The sequence below is a fragment of the Ruditapes philippinarum genome, unplaced genomic scaffold (assembly GCF_026571515.1).
Source record: "Ruditapes philippinarum isolate M1 unplaced genomic scaffold, ASM2657151v2 ctg3459_1_1_1_1, whole genome shotgun sequence".
Classification (NCBI taxonomy): domain Eukaryota; kingdom Metazoa; phylum Mollusca; class Bivalvia; order Venerida; family Veneridae; genus Ruditapes; species Ruditapes philippinarum.
The window spans coordinates 365,730-383,572 of record NW_026855417.1 but is presented as its reverse complement, the minus strand read 5'-3'; the positions used below and the strand labels follow the sequence as shown (position 1 = coordinate 383,572).

The 17,843-nt window shown below is 34.0% G+C and overlaps 1 protein-coding gene across 5 annotated transcripts in view; it reads right to left on the bottom strand.

The window, feature by feature from the left end:
- The window catches only part of LOC132743235 (cholesterol transporter ABCA5-like), a 44,000-nt gene extending 27,926 nt beyond the window's left edge, over window positions 1-16,074 (bottom strand). The window contains exons 1-6 of one of the 5 annotated variants that reach the window (XM_060731769.1): window positions 15,899-16,074; window positions 11,532-11,676; window positions 9,618-10,393; window positions 8,797-8,983; window positions 8,291-8,467; window positions 1,093-1,237 (exon numbers count right to left, since the gene is read on the bottom strand). In XM_060731769.1, coding sequence (XP_060587752.1) covers window positions 1,093-1,237; window positions 8,291-8,467; window positions 8,797-8,983; window positions 9,618-10,393; window positions 11,532-11,618 — 1,372 coding nt within the window. In that variant the 5' untranslated portion in view covers window positions 11,619-11,676; window positions 15,899-16,074. Of the gene's footprint in view, window positions 1-1,092; window positions 1,238-8,290; window positions 8,468-8,796; window positions 8,984-9,617; window positions 10,394-11,531; window positions 11,677-15,315; window positions 15,507-15,898 lie in introns of those variants that run through there. The other 4 variants (XM_060731768.1, XM_060731770.1, XM_060731771.1 and 1 more) reach the window with 4 other exon arrangements.
- Between the last annotated feature and the right edge of the window lie 1,769 nt (window positions 16,075-17,843).

Here is a 17,843-nt window from a genome sequence, read left to right as displayed (position 1 = left end):
TAGGCCCCCCACCCCCCCCCCACAACGTTGCAGGGCCAATTTTAACCCAAGGGCTTTTATTTGCACAAACTTGGTAGACACCCATAAGAAGATGTTTCATGCTAAACATCTATGCTCTAGCTCATTGGGCTTTTTAAAAGAAGATTTTTTTAAAGTTTTTACTATACACATATAGTTAAAAACAATGACACCCCTGGGGCGGGGCCAATTTTGACCCCAGGGCTTTTTATTTGAAACAAACTTGGTAGACACTTATTATAACATGTTTTCATGCCAAATATCTTAGCTCTAACTCTTTGGGTTCTTTAAAAGAAGATTTTTTACTATATGCATATAGGGAAAATCAATGACCCCCTGGGGCGGGGCCAATTTTGACCCCACGGCTTTTATTTGAACAAACTTGGTAGACACCTATTAGAACATGTTTGGATGCTCAATATCTTAGCCATAGCTCTTTGAGTTCTTTAAAAGAAGATTTTTTAAGTTTTTACTATATGCATATAGGAAAAAATCAATGACCTCCTGGGGCGGGGCCAATTTTGACCCCAGGGCTTTTATTTGAACACACTTGGTAGACACCCATTAGAACATGTTTCATGCTAAATATCTTAGCTCTAGCTCTTTGGGTTCTTTAAAAGAAGATTTTTTAAGTTTTTACTATATGCATATAGGGAAAATCAATGACCCCCCGGGGCGGGGCCAATTTTGACCCCAGGGCTTTTATTTGAACAAACTTGGTAGAAACACACTAGAAGATGTTTCATGCCAAATATCTAAGCTCTAGCTCTTATGGTTTTTTAAAAGAAGATATTTAAAGTTTTTTCTTTCGGTTGCCATGGCAACCAGAGTTCTGCATGGAATTAAATTCTTTGAACAATTTTTAAAAGGTGACCACCAAAGGAACATTCCTGTGAAGTTTGGATGAAATTGGCTTAGTGGTTTATGAGGAGATGTCATTTAAAGTAAAAGTTTACGGACGGACGGACGACGGACGGACGACGGACGGACGACGGACGAAAAGCGATCGCAAAAGCTCACCCTGTCACTTTGTGACAGGTGAGCTAAAAACAACAACAACACAAGAACTCTAACCTGGTATAACATTATCAAAGTAGACTGCCAGGGCAAAGTAAAGTATTGCATCTAGTAACAACATAAGGAGTGGACCATACAATGGGAATTCTCCCTGACTGGCAGTTTCAAACGTCATACCTCCACGTATATCCAGAAATATCGCCTGAAATATATAGACTATGTTATCTCACTATTTTAAACCCTAAATTTATTATTGTACATTTTTTTTCTAAAACTGTGACTGTGTCCTTTGTCATTTGAAATATTCATAGGAGATTTTAACTCTACTTCAGACTAAACCATATACCATAATCAGGAAAAAATACACTGTCAAATAATATGCTTGACTTTTAACCTTGTATATTAAAATGCAAAGTTAATTTCCACCAATTAGTCAGGTTTTCAAGTCATATAACAAACTTAGAAGCAGACTAGACTTTTTGAAGAAAAAAAAACAAAAAAACAAAAAAATAAATCATACCCTTTTTAAAAATTACACTTCAATTTATTTGAGATATGGCTTTATAACTGCCCAATTTTTTGTTTTTAAAATTGCCTTTTCCCAGTCATATATTCTAAATTTTTTTGCTTTTTTTTGTTTCACCTTGCAAATTACTTTTTTAACCTTTTTTACATATTAGTACAAATATAGATCGCTAGAGTACTGAAAATTTCTACTGTAAAAACAAGAGCCCGGTTTGAGCCGGGTGATGCTCCCCGAATAGGTTTTTTGGACACAGGAAAGTAACACCTCTTGTAGTTTCAGAGTTATGTCCCTGGAAAAATAGTTCAAAAGTGCAATAATTCCAAAATTAGGCAAGGCCCAGAGTTTTACTGTTCTTTGCCACTGCACTTCTAATCACTGTGATTTATCAACCTACAAAGTTTTCTTGTTCATATCTGTTATGGTTTCCGAGTTATGTTCCGGACAACTTCAAAAAAGTAAAAATAAACAAAGGGCAATAACTCCAGAAATAGGCAAGGCAGAGTTATGATTCTTGTGCACTGCACATCTACCCATTGAGATATATCTACCTACAAAGTTTCATGTTCATATCTCTTGTAGTTTTACAGCTATGTCCAGTACAAGATTTTTCTAAAAAGGGGAGATAATTCAAAAATGAGGCTTTAACAGAGTTATGGTTCTTTTTGCACTGCACTTCTACTCAATGAGATATATCTACCTACAAATGTTTCATCTTGATATCTCTTATAGTTTTAGAGTTATGTTCCGGACAAAGTTCAAAGTGTTGAAATTAACAAAGGGCAATAACTCCAAAATTAGGACAAAAAAGAGTTATTGTTCTTATGCACTGCACATCTACCCATTAAGATGTATTCACCTACAAAAGTTTCATGTTGATATCTCCTATAGTTTTAAAGTTATGCCCGGACAAGATTTTTCTATAAGGGGAGATAATTCAATAACCGGGCAAAATAGAGTTATGGTTCTTTGACACTGCACTCCCCTTCAATGCCCTCTACCACTGTATGAAGTTTAAACAAATTATCTCCAAGGGTTTTCAAGTTATGCTCCGGACAAGACAACGGACGGACGGACGGACGGACGGACGGACGGACGGATAAGGCGCCGACTATATGCTCCCCTGAAATTTTTCGGGGAGCATAAAAATTGGATACATTTTTTAAAAGTAAATTAGGAATAAACTTTTTCATTCAAACATGATTTTTTGTAATGCTTACCATACATGTACAGTTGGTACTAATTTCTAATTACTTAACCTTTTGGCCTAAATAGTTAATGCTTAATTTAATTAGAAACCTTGTTACCCTACAAGTAAACATTTGTCCTTGACAACGCAAACAGGTCAGTTTATAGATATTGCGTTATACACAGATAAACTAACTTTTATTCTGATAAAAATTTCAAAATACATTATATGGTTTATTTGTAACACAGATAGATAACCTGAATGTTAACAGAACATTGAGGTAACTGCTTGATAACATTTTGAGTCAACCTCACTTGACATTGAATAACATTGTAAACAGTTAGGTGACACAGATAACAAGCACATAGTGAGACAAATATGTTATCTTATTCTATCTGAAGTGAACAATATTTATAATATAATCAAGCACATGTGATCTAACTCTCTTTAAAGTCATATGTTGAATGATTAACATTAACACTGCTAAATTTTTAATCTACTTGCTGGGACAAGAACAGACCAGCCTTTTGTCACCAGTATAGAGCCAGGCTAGTCAGTACACCAGAACAGTCTGACCAGGCTCTTTACTGCTGGTAGCTCAACTTTTATATTTTGTTAATAAAATACCTAAACTTTTAATTAGACTTATCCAAATTCACAGAAGGACAAAATCTATTACAAACATTCTGCAGGGTAAGTGGTTCAGTCAAATGCTGAAAGACGTTTAACCTTTAACCTCTAAAGTTTACCCATCTAAATTCACAGTGAATTTTGAGTTTAAGAAATAAATATTAATGCTGAAATGCTATAATAAAGCTGTATCTCTGGTACAGAGACAAGTTATCATTGTTGCCACTGTTATCATCAAGTAAAATAGATAAAGTGCCACTGTAATTATTATTACAGGCTTTCTTTCCTCAGAGTTTCTTCTTAAAGAACACGTGAATCCCATTGGTTCATGTATTTTACAAGCATTACAAGACTTCAATACATTCTAAACAGAACAGCATGCTAAACAAACATAACATACCAGTGGCATGCCTAATGAACGATCTTCACACGATTAGACCAACCTTTTTTTATTATCTAACTTTAAGTTCAAGATAGTAAGTATACATTGGGGTGTTAAAGTTAACAAGAGGGCCATGATGGCCTTGAGATCGCTCACCTGTATATAGGCCCCCCCCACAACCCCCACCTCCCCAACATTGCAGGGACAATTTAACCCAAGGGCTTTTATTTGCACAAACTTGGTAGACACCCATAAGAAGATGTTTCATGCTAAACATCTAAGCTCTAGCTCATTGGGCTTTTTAAAAGAAGATTTTTTTAAAGTTTTTACTATACACATATAGTTAAAAACAATGACACCCCTGGGGCCGGACCAGTTTTGACCCCAGGTCTTTTATTTGAACAAACTTTTAAGACACTCACTAAAAGATGTTTCATGCTTAATGTCTTAACTCTAGCTATTTGGGTTTTTTCAAAGAAGATTTTTTAAGTTTTTGCTATATACACATATAAGGAAAATCAATGACCCCTGGGGCGGGGCCAATTTTGACCCCAGGGCTTTTAATTGAACAAACTTGGTAGACACCCATTAGAACATGTTTGATGCTCAATATCTTAGCCATAGCTCTTTGAGTTCTTTAAAAGAAGATTTTTTAAGTTTTTACTATATGCATATAGGGAAAATCAATGACACCCCGGGGCGGGCCAATTTTGACCCCAGGGCTTTTATTTGAACAAACTTGGTAGACACCCATTAGAACATGTTTCATGCTAAATATCTTAGCTCTAGCTCTTTGGGTTTTTTAAAAGAAGATTTTTTAAGTTTTTACTATATGCATACAGGGAAAATCAATGACCCCCTGGGGCGGGGCCAATTTTGACCCCAGGGCTTTTATTTGAACAAACTTGGTAGACACCCATTAGAACATATTTCATGCTAAATATCTTAGCTCTAGGTCTTTGGGTTCTTTAAAAGAAGATTTTTTAAGTTTTTACTATATGCATATAGGGAAAATCAATGACCCCCCGGGGCGGGGCCAATTTTGACCCCAGGGCTTTTATTTGAACAAACTTGGTAGACACTCGCTAGAAGATGTTTCATGCCAAATATCTAAGCTCTAGCTCTTTGGGTTTTTTAAAAGAAGATATTTAAAGTTTTTTCTTTCGGTTGCCATGGCAACCAGAGTTCTGCATGGAATTAAATTCTTTGAACAATTTTTAAAGGTCACCACAAAAGAAACATTCCTGTGAAGTTTGGATGAAATTGGCTTAGTGGTTTATGATGAGATGTCATTTAAAGTAAAAGTTTACGGACGGACGGACGACGGACGGACGCCAGACAAAAAGCGATCACAAAAGCTCACCCTGTCACTTTGTGACAGGTGAGCTAAAAAATGATGTCTATATGTCAAAATCTAACCATAGCACTAAAATTTATGTTTTCATAGAAAGGTTTGAATTACCTGATCTATACAGAGGGCTAGAGCTACAGGTGATAACAGACATAATTACCTGATCTATACCGAGTGCTAGAGCTACAGGTGATAACGAATAATTACATGATCTATACCGAGCGGTAGAACTATAAGTGATAACAGACATAATTACCTGATCTTAATTATGATCTATACTGAGTGCTAAAGCTACAGGTGATAACAGACATAATTACCTGATCTATACAGAGTGCTTGAGCTACAGGTGATAACAAACATAATTACCTGATCTATACCGAGAGCTAGAGCTACAGGTGATAACAGACATAATTACCTGATCTATACTGAGCGCTTGAGCTACAGGTGATAACAGACATAATCACCCAATCTATAGAGTGCTAGAGCTACAGGTGATAACAGACATAATTACCCAATCTATAGAGTGCTAGAGCTACAGGTGATAACAGACATAATAACCTGATCTACACAGAGCGCTAGAGCTACATGAGATAACAGACATAATTACCCGATCTATACAGAGTGCTAGAGCTACAGGTGATAACAGACAGGTGATAACAGACATAATTACCTGATCTATACTGAGTGCTAAAGCTACAAGTGATAACTGACATAATTACCTGATCTATACTGAGCGCTAGTGCTACAGGTGATAACAGACATAATAACCCGATCTATACAGAGCGCTAGAGCTACAGATGATAACAGACATAATTACCTGATCAATACCGAGCGCTAGAGCTACAGGTGATAACAGACATAATTACCTGATCTATACTGAGCGCTAAAGCTACATTTGATAACTGACATAATTACCTGATCTATACTGAGCGCTAAAGCTACAGGTGATAACAGACATAATTACCCGATCTATACAGAGTGCTTGAGCTACAGGTGATAACAGACATAATTACCTGATCTATACAGAGCGCTAGAGCTACATGTGATAACAGACAGGTGATAACAGACATAATTACCCAATCTATACCGAGTGCTAGAGCTACAGGTGATAACAGACATAATTACCTGATCTATACAGAGCGTTAGAGCTACAGGTGATAACAGACATAATTACCTGATCTATACCGAGCGCTAGTGCTACAGGTGATAACAGACATAATAACCCAATCAATAGAGTGCTAGAGCTACAGGTGATAACAGACATAATTACCTGATCTATACAGAGTGCTAGAGCTACAGGTGATAACAGACATAATAACCCAATCTATAGAGTGCTAAAGCTACAGGTGATAACAGACATAATTACCTGATCTATACTGAGTGCTAAAGCTACAGGTGATAACAGACATAATTACCTGATCTATACGGAGCGCTAGAGCTACAGGTGATAACAGCCATAATAACCCAATCTATAGAGTGCTAAAGCTACAGGTGATAACAGACGTAATTACCTAATCTATAGAGTGCTAGAGCTACAGGTGATAACAGACATAATTACCTGATCTATACAGAGTGCTAGAGCTACAGGTGATAACAGACATAATTTCCTGATCTATACAGAGCGCTAGAGCTTCAGATGATAACAGACATAATTACCTAATCAATACCGAGCAGTAGAGCTACAGGTGATAACAGACATAATTACCTTATCAATACCGAGCGTAGAGCTACAGGTGATAACAGACATAATTACCTGATCTATACCAAGAGCTAGAGCTACAGGTGATAACAGACATAATTACCTGATCTATACCAAGAGCTAGAGCTACAGGTGATAACAGACATAATTACCTGATCTATAACGAGCGCTAGAGCTACAGGTGATAACAGACATAATAACCCGATCTATACAGAGCGCTAGAGCTACAGGTGATAACAGACATAATTACCTGATCAATACCGAGTGATAGAGCTACAGGTGATAACAGACATAATTACCTGATCTATTTAAAGAGCTAGAGCTACAGGTGATAACAGACATAATTACCTGATCTATACCGAGTGCTAGAGTTACAGGTGATAACAGACATAATTACCTGATCTATACTGAGCGCTAGAGCTACAGGTGCTAGCAGACATAATTACCTGATCTATACCGAGAGCTAGAGCTACAGGTGATAACAGACATAATTACCTGATCTATTACCGAGCGCTAGAGCTACAGGTGATAACAGACATAATTACCTGATTTTTACCGAGCGCTAGAGCTACAGGTGATAACAGACATAATTACCTGATCTATACCGAGCGCTAGAGCTACAGGTGATAACAGACATAATTACCTGATCTATACCGAGCGCTAGAGCTACAGGTGATAACACACATAATTACCTGATCTATACCGAGCGCTAGAGTTACAGGTGATAACAGACATAATTACCTGATCTATACCCAATGCTAGAGCTACAGGTGATAACAGACATAATTACCTGATCTATACCCAATGCTAGAGCTACAGGTGATAACAGACATAATTACCTGATCTATACCCAATGCTAGAGCTACAGGTGATAACAGACATAATTACCTGATCTATACAGAGCGCTAGAGCTACAGGTGATAGCAGACATAATTACCTGATCTAAACCGAGAGCTAGAGCTACAGGTGATAACAGACATAATTACCTGACTCTATACCGAGCGCTAGAGCTACAGGTGATAACAGACATAATTACCTGATCTATACCGAGCGCTAGAGCTACAGGTGATAACAGACATAATAACCTGATCTATACCAAGCCCTAGAGCTACAGGTGATAACAGACATAATTACCTGATCTATTTACCCAATGCTAGAGCTACAGGTGATAACAGACATAATTACCTGACTCTATACCGAGCGCTAGAGCTACAGGTGATAACAGACATAATTACCTGATCTATACCAAGAGCTAGAGCTACAGGTGATAACAGACATAATTACCTGATCTATATCGAGCGCTAAAGCTAACAGGTGATAACAGACATAATTACCTGATCTATACCAAGCGCTAAAGCTACAGGTGATAACAGACATAATTACCTGATCTATACCGAGCGCTAGGGCTACAGGTGATAACAGACATAATTACCTGATCTATACCGAGAGCTAGAGCTACAGGTGATAACAGACATAATTACCTGATCTATACCGAGCGCTAGAGCTACAGGTGATAACAGACATAGTAACCATCTGCCGTACACAGGTACCGAGTATGTTACGTTGCCCGTACCCTCGTCTATTGTCCGTGTTAGACTCACTATCAGGTATAATGTGCTGATCAACATTGTACTCAAACTTGATAATCCACCCGCAGTCTATAATATATATAACACAAAGTAAAATGATTGTATTAAAATACTGACATACTGATAGGTTTTCTAACAATATTAACTATTATTTCAAAGTAATTACTATTTAATCCATTCATAGGTAATTCATATTTATTGCTATATTATCTCTTTTAAAGACATTAGTAACGAGATAAATTATCTTTTCTTGAGAAATAAATGAATCAAATATGGGAACACAATGTTGAATGTTCTTTTTTTCCTACAGCCTACATATCATTTTTTTATTAAGAAAAAAAGAAGGCTATATTTATGGCTACACATATTGTATACTAACAATGCTAACTAGTACTTACAGTAGCTTTATTAAAGAATGGTGTAAACAAGAAGGCCAAAGCAATGATTGACAGTCCGTACAAACACAGCAACATAAAGAATAGAAATACATTGCTGTTCTCAAAAAACTTTGTTGCCACTGCGATGATAGTTACTATCCCAGTGATAGCTATGATCATAAAAATATACACCAACATATAACTCATCCTGAAAATAAAAACCATCATTTATTAGTTATGGTCAACCCTAAACCTGCTGAATCTATTAAATGGACTTGTCCAGCTTCAATTTTTGGAACCGTCCATTATCAATTTTGGGGATATCAAGATGAAAATTTGAAATGAGAAAGCGTACAGTACACAGCCTAGTCAGACTACAGGCCCGGCCCTGTGTAACTTGTGGCAAAGGCTAATCACTCAGTTCCAGGAGGGCAATGGTTAATAACTTGTTTCTAATTCATTTAGGTGGAGGGAACAAGACGTCATGTTTTAGGAACGTGTTGTGTATAATGACATATTTTCTCATGTGACACAGCTATGGTTGTACAACTTGTAGAGTAGTTCTAGTAAATCTTTTAATCAGACTCCGTAGATGTTAATACTAGCTCCAAGTTTTCATCACAATAAAGCAAAAAAAAATATGCTTAAATTAAATCATATGTAAAAATTATACTATACGTAACAAATATGTTTCTATACAAGCAGAATTTAAGATTCTAATCTACAACAGAAGGTCATATAATATACAGCACTGTTCTAATAATTAAAGAAAGGAAAATTACAAGAATATAGGAGAAGGGAAAGTCCCATAATACCGTACTATTAAATGAGGAAAATGTTACCAGAATGCAGAAGATCTAAGTCCCATCATTCTCATGCCTTCTTTTATCTTCTTTTCCTTCTCTGCCACCAATGCTACAGTTAACATTGTTATTAACGGCGAATACGCGATCACGAAATATATTGATGATACAATCTGTATGTAGCTTGTGTCTTGCAGGAAAGCTGATTTCGGTAACATTTCTACCAGTATATCTGGTAAAGAAAATGTCATAACTCCGGTTTCTTTTTGTATCAGTGCTGTATCAATTGCCGACTGTAATATTGAAAATGCTGCAAACAGGTAGCTATTGACTTGACAACTATAGTCATTTTGAAGACCCCCATCATTAGTCTGTCCGTTTTTTCCATCTCTACGACGACAACCTCCTTGTCCAGTATACGTTTTACCAATGTCTGTATTTGGTAATTTACCATCGGGAAATCTTAGAGCATAGGTCAAATTTGAACCATTATTATAATTGATGACAATACCAGCTAGGATATTTGTCTTGTTACGAACGTATTCAGCCTCCACCTCAGTTGCATTAGCGAAATACTGAATAACTATCGTCTGATTTGTCTTGTCTAGAATCAACTGTTTCACGTTCGCCATCAACTGCTGAACTTCTGCAGTATCTGGTGATACTATAAGGTTTTTGTTAGCCATTGTCCAGGTGAATCTACTATCATATAGTGAATAATTTGGAAAGTTGCCAAACTGATCAAGCGGGTCATTTTGTGAAGTTAATCGAATGATTGCCAGTATCACGATAAAGTAAACCGGTAAGAAGAACTCCTGTAGAGAAATGTAAATATCTTATTACAAGGACATTATATGTATAGTCACTAATAGGATGTACCTAACTTTTTATAACTGATATACTGAAATTTCTTTATACTTTAAAGCATACATATTGCTGTTGTTGTTTTCAAATAACTTATATAATGATTAATTGTTCATTTCCATTAAATGTTTTACATACATGAACATCTATTGTTGGATACATATTAAACTGACATAATGTATGCGTATCAAATTAGTGTTATTATATTGATGTTTTCAAACATTGTTATTTTACATGAATTATATTATATACATTTGCTTCTTATACAAGTAACATTTTACATCTTAATACAAATATTAACTTACATTTTATTGTTGTTTTCTTATATGCCTTTCATTATTACATATAATGTTGTTTTCTTACACAACTTACATCATTATATTGTTGTTTTATTATGCAACTTACATATATTGTTATTTTCTTACACAACTTACATATATTGTTGTTTTCTTATCCAACTTACATCTATATTGTTGTTTTCTAAGACAACTTACATATATTGTTGTTTTCTTACACAACTTACATATATTGTTGTTTTCTTAAACAACTTACATATATTGTTGTTTTCTTACACAACTTACATATATTATTATTTTCTTACACAACTTACATATATTGTTGTTTTCTTATGCAACTTACATATATTGTTGTTTTATTAATTGCAACTTACATATATTGTTGTTTTCTTAAACAACTTACATATATTGTTGTTTTCTTACCAAACTTACATATATTGTTGTTTTTTTACACAACTTACATTTATTGTTGTTTTATTATGCAACTTACATATATTGTTGTTTTCTTACACAACAAAAATTTATTCTTGTTTTCTTACACAACTTACATATATTGTTGTTTTATCATACAACTCTCATATATTGTTGTTTTCTTACACAGCTTACATATATTGTTGTTTTCTTACACAAATTACATATATTGTTGTTTTCTTACACAACTTACATATATTGTTGTTTTCTTATACATCTTATATTTGTACATGTATATTGTTGTTTTCTTACACAAACATACATATATTGTTGTTTTGTTATCCAACCTACATCTATATTGTCATTTTCTTAGACAACTTACATATATTGTTGTTTTCTTATTTCTTCTTTTTAAGAGAAGAACTTTGTACATCATAGCCTTGAACTGACCAAACCATGTTGACTGCATCGTCAAACGTTGTTGACCTGATTGTATGTCAGGTGTCACTTTATTTGAGAATGGAGTTCTGAAAAAGATAAAAGTGAAATACTGATCATTTAAACACTAATCCTAAAATGTTATATACTAGAGAACTACATACAGTGTTAATGCTTGTCTGTAAAGGGTAACCACTATCAATAACTGATTTTTATAAATACGGTATCATAAATTTTAAAAGGGGCATAACTTCTAAAAGTATTACTTTCGGGATCTTACAACTGTACCTCGTCATGCCCAGATAATAAATCAAGTATTAAAAGTTTCAAGTTGATATCTTTGACATGTTTAAATTATTCTATTAATAATAAGAATTTTTTACAAATTTCTAAGTTAAAAAATAGCTTTAATATATTGCTTTCAGGATAAAGTCCCTTGCTTTACAACTATGCCTTGTCATTGTCTTCAAGTCTTCCAAGATTCACATTGTTTTGAAATTATTCAACTTAATAAACAATTAAAACAAAAACTCTTAAATTCAAACTTAGGAGGCATTATTACTCCACATATATAGCTTTCAGAGAAATGCCCCTTTTTCAAATTAGTGCCCCTTGTCAAGATTAACGAGCAATGTAAATGTGATACTGTTAGAATTTTTTCGTGTATGGGCTATATTAAGTTTTTGTATGACAACAATAATGATGACAACAATGATGCCTAACCAATCAAAAATTATAACTGGACATAATCCTTGGCTAATGAAAGGATAACACAGAAATGACCCTGGCTTCCTCTAATTGTTATATGGTGTTTATTGATATAACTTTTGACAATGTTGATGGTATGTACTCTACCAGTCTTAGTCTCTACAATGAATTATACTACAGTCTCACCAGTAACTGACCTTCCTGTTTAAATAAACTATGATTGGGATCATTTAACTGTTTATATAAAGATGAAGTGTTTAAATAACTTCACAATGCAAGTAATCAAAACTTTGTAGAGTCAGTCCAAAAGTTTACAAATGTATTAAACTATTTAAGGAGCTCAACTCTGACTGCTGCGTCTGAGGTCCAAAAACCTAAAAGCATTAAATTTAAATTCCTTAAATAGAACAGAACTGATGGGGCATTTAAAATGAATGATTTGCTAAAAGATACTGATAATTAAGAATGTACTCTGATCGTAAATTTTTGCTATCCTTATCCAAATTTGAGTGAAACCTGTTATCTGTTATCGTGCATATAATTATTAGTTTATATCAACTGAAGCAGTAATCTCGTAAAATAATTTCCCGTCCAAGCATGTCAAAAAAACCCAGTGGAGTCCCTTTAACTTCATAGTTCATGTTCAACATTACGAGCTTGACAAATCTTTCATTTTGCAGAAAAGTTTTCTAAGTCACAATATATTCATTTAGAAAGCAAACAGTTTGCAATACTATAAGGCAAATACACATATACTAGACGTATAATGTTATATGATATGAACATCATCTGAACATATGATATGTGAGTTAAAGTCAATTATCTTAAAATGTGTTTCATGCTTGATGATTGGTTGTATCCTCCTCACTTCTACTTGTAATTATCATTAAAACTCATCTTACACCAAGTAAGTAAGATATTATATAAATTATGTACAAGAAAAGCATTGATGCAAAGCAAAAAAAGAAATGCAGCAAGTGAAGATGAACTAGTAGACATCTGATTATAAACTTTTCAATGGTTAATTGTTTTAATTTAACAAAGATAAGATAAGATAATCTTTATTTATAGTCGGTTTCATAAAAACATATAAACATTAGCTATATAAGCTATTGTCCAACATAACAAGTATTGTATTACTAGACATTTAAATATTTAATTTTTTTCCGTAAGAACTTTAATTCTATCAATGTTAATGATAATATCCAAAATACACAGTTCTATAATATCCAAAATATATACCCCCTATATGGTATAAGTTTATTTATACTATAATATAGGGTATTTTTGAATAGTATCATTTATATTGGTTGTTTGATAGAATTTCAAGTTCATGTGGTATTTTCTTTGGAACATGCAACATAATAGTCAAAATGAACAAAGTCTATTAATTTATTTATTTGGGAGGTCAATCTACTATTTTAATGACCTAGTCTGACCCTTCAGTGTGTTTACATGCCTATCAATAAACCCATGACAACTCATTTTACATATTGCAACATTTCATTTTCGATAATCAAACACTCATATCAATACGAATGTTCGGCTTTTATGGCCGACAAAAAGGCTCTAGAAGTTGCAATTGCCCTTTCACAAAATCTGATTTCATTTGATAAGGGTGTCGCCCTTCGGCGTGGACGCTAATTAACATCATCAATTTAGTGGCATCAAAATTATAAAACAAATAATTGAAACATAAACACTGTAGAACTGGATATGTGTCCATAGGACACTGATGTCCCCACATTCTACTGCTTAAAATTGTTAGTCTATTGACATACAACATGACAGTATGACAGACAGACAAACAGACAGACAGACAAACAAAGGAAATTCTACATGTCCCCCTTCCTGCATAAAATAACCTCCTATTTTTACAATGTTGATTATCTTGATTTCTCCCAATATTGAGCTGCAAGAATTTCAAATTTCAATTTTAGATGTATGTTTAAAAGAAATTAAAAACAAGCAAAATACAATGCACAACTACACCTGCTGACCAACATTTCTGTAAAGTTTCATGACTCCAAGTCAAATATGTTTTGAGCTGCATGTGACACAATTTGAAAATTGCAAAATATATTTACTTAGTCATGAGCAATAACTATCAAAACTGAATAAATATACATTTTACAAGCAAAATCCCAGGTGCACAACTTCACATGCTGATCAACATACCTGTAAAGTTTGTTTACACTAGCTCAAGCACTGTTAGAGCTACATATGTGACACAGCACACACGCACTCTGATGGATGGACAAGGGCAAACTTAAATACCCCCTTCCCCCCTCCTCCCTGGAGTGGGAGCATAAAAAGGTGACATAGAGGTGTGTGATTCATGCAACCTAATGCAGGCCAACTGGATGACACAGTCAAATGTACATATCTATATCACTATATTCAGTCAAACATGAATGCATGATATAAAACAATCAACTACAGGCACTAGCTAGCTTTTGATAGCTCACAAAAGTCCAAATAATATCATGCATTTTAATACCTGTAATAAAATAAACTTTATCAATTTATCAAAAATGGAATTATGAATAAAACATACCTAACAATTACAATTGCACATGGTGTGCACAAGGATGGAAAATTTACTTTGAACTCAACTGTATAACCGTAGTAGATTAAGCTCAGTGATCACATGTGGGACTAGTCCAATATATTAGACGTTACAGGCTTGTTATAGTTTTTGTCGGTCAAGCTGCCCAGAAGCAAAAATATCTCAAAGCGACGTCATATTTATAGGACTAATGTGGGACCAGATCACATAAAAGATGCCAAGACATATTCTGCCACTTAAATGAAAAAATACAGTATTTAACAGTGTTTAATTCTATAAATAATAATTAATTAAGCCTTAAAGCAGTCACTCTGGAAGCCAAACAATATACCAATTTCTTAGTTCTCTGAAGGTCCTGTTTACCTAGTTAACTGTTTGTAAACATCATTTTGAAATATTAAATAAATTATAACCAGTTAATAACACCTCGAATAAACTGATAAAGGCTTACCCATTTCTATCCATTCTGAAAGGAAAACGAGTTTTTCTGTTAGATAAGAAAATATAAAGTACCTACTATGAAACTATCCTCTTATCATCAGAGTTTGTGACAAATATCCACCCTTTCCTAAAGATTTACAACCCCAATCACTCTTCTTATCATGTCCTCAATATTGAACTGATACTGTATAGTCTGTTTCAATTTTTGTAACTATCTGTTTTCTACTGTACAGATGTCCTATAGTCTGTTTTTAGATTGCATTCTATATGTTTCGGCGCACGGACTTTGCGGTGTTTCGGTTGATAAAAAATACCAAATTGGGAAATATGTTGCCATGTTTAAATTAAGAAATAAATATAGAGTGTCCTGAAGGTGAATATTTATATGGTGATCCGATAGATGCCTTTATTCCCAGTAATGTCAAAGATACTTGCATGGTGGAGGCACGGACTTTTGACAATTGAAGCCCGGGATGGAGGCGGCGGCATCCGTGATTTACGTTTGGACATATTTCTACTTTTTAATATCACATATGTTCTCCTTCAATAAAATAATTTTCATAGATAATTATTATAATGTAGAAACAACTTACGTTTAAGAAAATATCCTGATCGTTGATCAACTATCATAGGCTACAATTCGAATAAGTTTGTTAATGTATGCTGCAAATGTTTAAATATGCAATGTTATTTTGCAAGCCAACATACATGTTTTTAGATCACCTTAATTTTGAAACAACTTTGTTTACATATTTCACGTGATAACGGATGATTAATAACCAGCTAAGCAAGTTAAACCTTCCTGTATTGACATAATAGCTATCGTTAAACTTCACATGGCATACGTGATACATTGCGAAATATCTGTTGATATAGAATTTGACCTTGCGAAATATCTGTTGATATAGAATTTGACCACGACAAATTGAAAAGGTATGGATTGATAATATTGTTTTGTTTTTCAGCAAGAGTTGTGAACTATAATAAGATCTGCACTATTTCAAGTCCTATCATCACGGGGGAGGAACTGTTACGGTTCTTATGATAACTTGTCATAACTGGTACGGAGTTCGACGGAAACTTTTGTATATACAAATAAAACACTCGTCAAAAATGGTAATTTTCATCTTTCAAAAGTGAGTTTGAGGTGCTAAATTAAACATTGGTGATTATTAGGCTTGCCTTACATATCCAATTTATATTTTATGTGTCCAAAAATAATTTATAGTCATTTTTTCATCGTCTCTTGTTTAAAATCTGGTAAGTTTGAGTAAAATTTCCAAATTACTTATTAATTCGCACATATTGACTTGTTCACAGATATAGATATATAAAAATAAATAACAAAATATACTCAGAAATAGATCATATAAAATTGAATTCTTAAAATCGTATTTTAATTTTTGCTGTTCTAAGTCTGGCTTGAGTGAAATACGTTTCAAATGCTTAAATGTTGTGTGTTTTATGTAGTCTAGCTGTAGCATGTATTCTGCTGTTTATATCTATTTATATCAGATCTTCTTACTTTTGCTGATATCGATAAATGTTAGTACAATATTGTCTTATCTGAATAGAGGAAAACCGAATCCTTAATTAGGAAAGACCAAAACGGCAATATTGAAAATGTTGCAGGCTCGGTTTGATTGAGCCTGTTCATGGACGGTACTGGAAAGTGCAAGTTACCGTCCACGCCCCGAAGCACCGACTTAAGCAAAATTCAACATTTAATCACGAAAATGGTAAAATTTTGAATTAATAAACATCCGCATGAAGCTTAAAGCCTTTCGTTGTATTGTAACCATGTTTTTTTTTATATATCATATCTTTACCAAATGTAATATATTACAGTAGACGGTGTAATTAAAAAGCTCATTAGAGCTTATATGTTTGTTATTATACGAATTCGACTTATAATTAAAATTTACTTGACTTGACCAGGTACGTATATTAATATACGTACCTGACTTGACTTTAAAAGTGCTGGAATCAATGATCCCGAAGGACCAGAAAAATATAACAAAGTGAAGTATGGGGCAACTACAGTATAGTGACAGCTGCCATAACGGACTTGACATCCGCTGTTGTGATGTAATAATGATCTAGATCTGGAGAAAAACTGTTCCCTCGGAAGAATTAATCACAAAAAATTATATGAAAATTGCAGACTCGGTTTGTTTGAATCTGTACATGAGGCGTAATGAAAAAAATGCAACACCTCTTGCGCACCCCAAAGGTGTTAGTCGCATTGATTTGACCTAAAATATCTTTAATCTTGTTATTTTTGTAATAGTATATCTATATACTAAAACAATTAAAATAGAAAAAAAAATTGCTATATTGTTATAGACAATAACAATATGTCTATAACAATATAACAATAATCTTTTTTTTCCCCTCTTTTAATTTTTTAGTATATTGATATAGCTCTCATATTACAAGAATAACAAGACTGAAGACATTTTAGGTCAAATCAATGCGACTAGCACCTTAATTAATTTGACGCACCCTAGCACCTGATTGCACCTGATTGATCGGTAT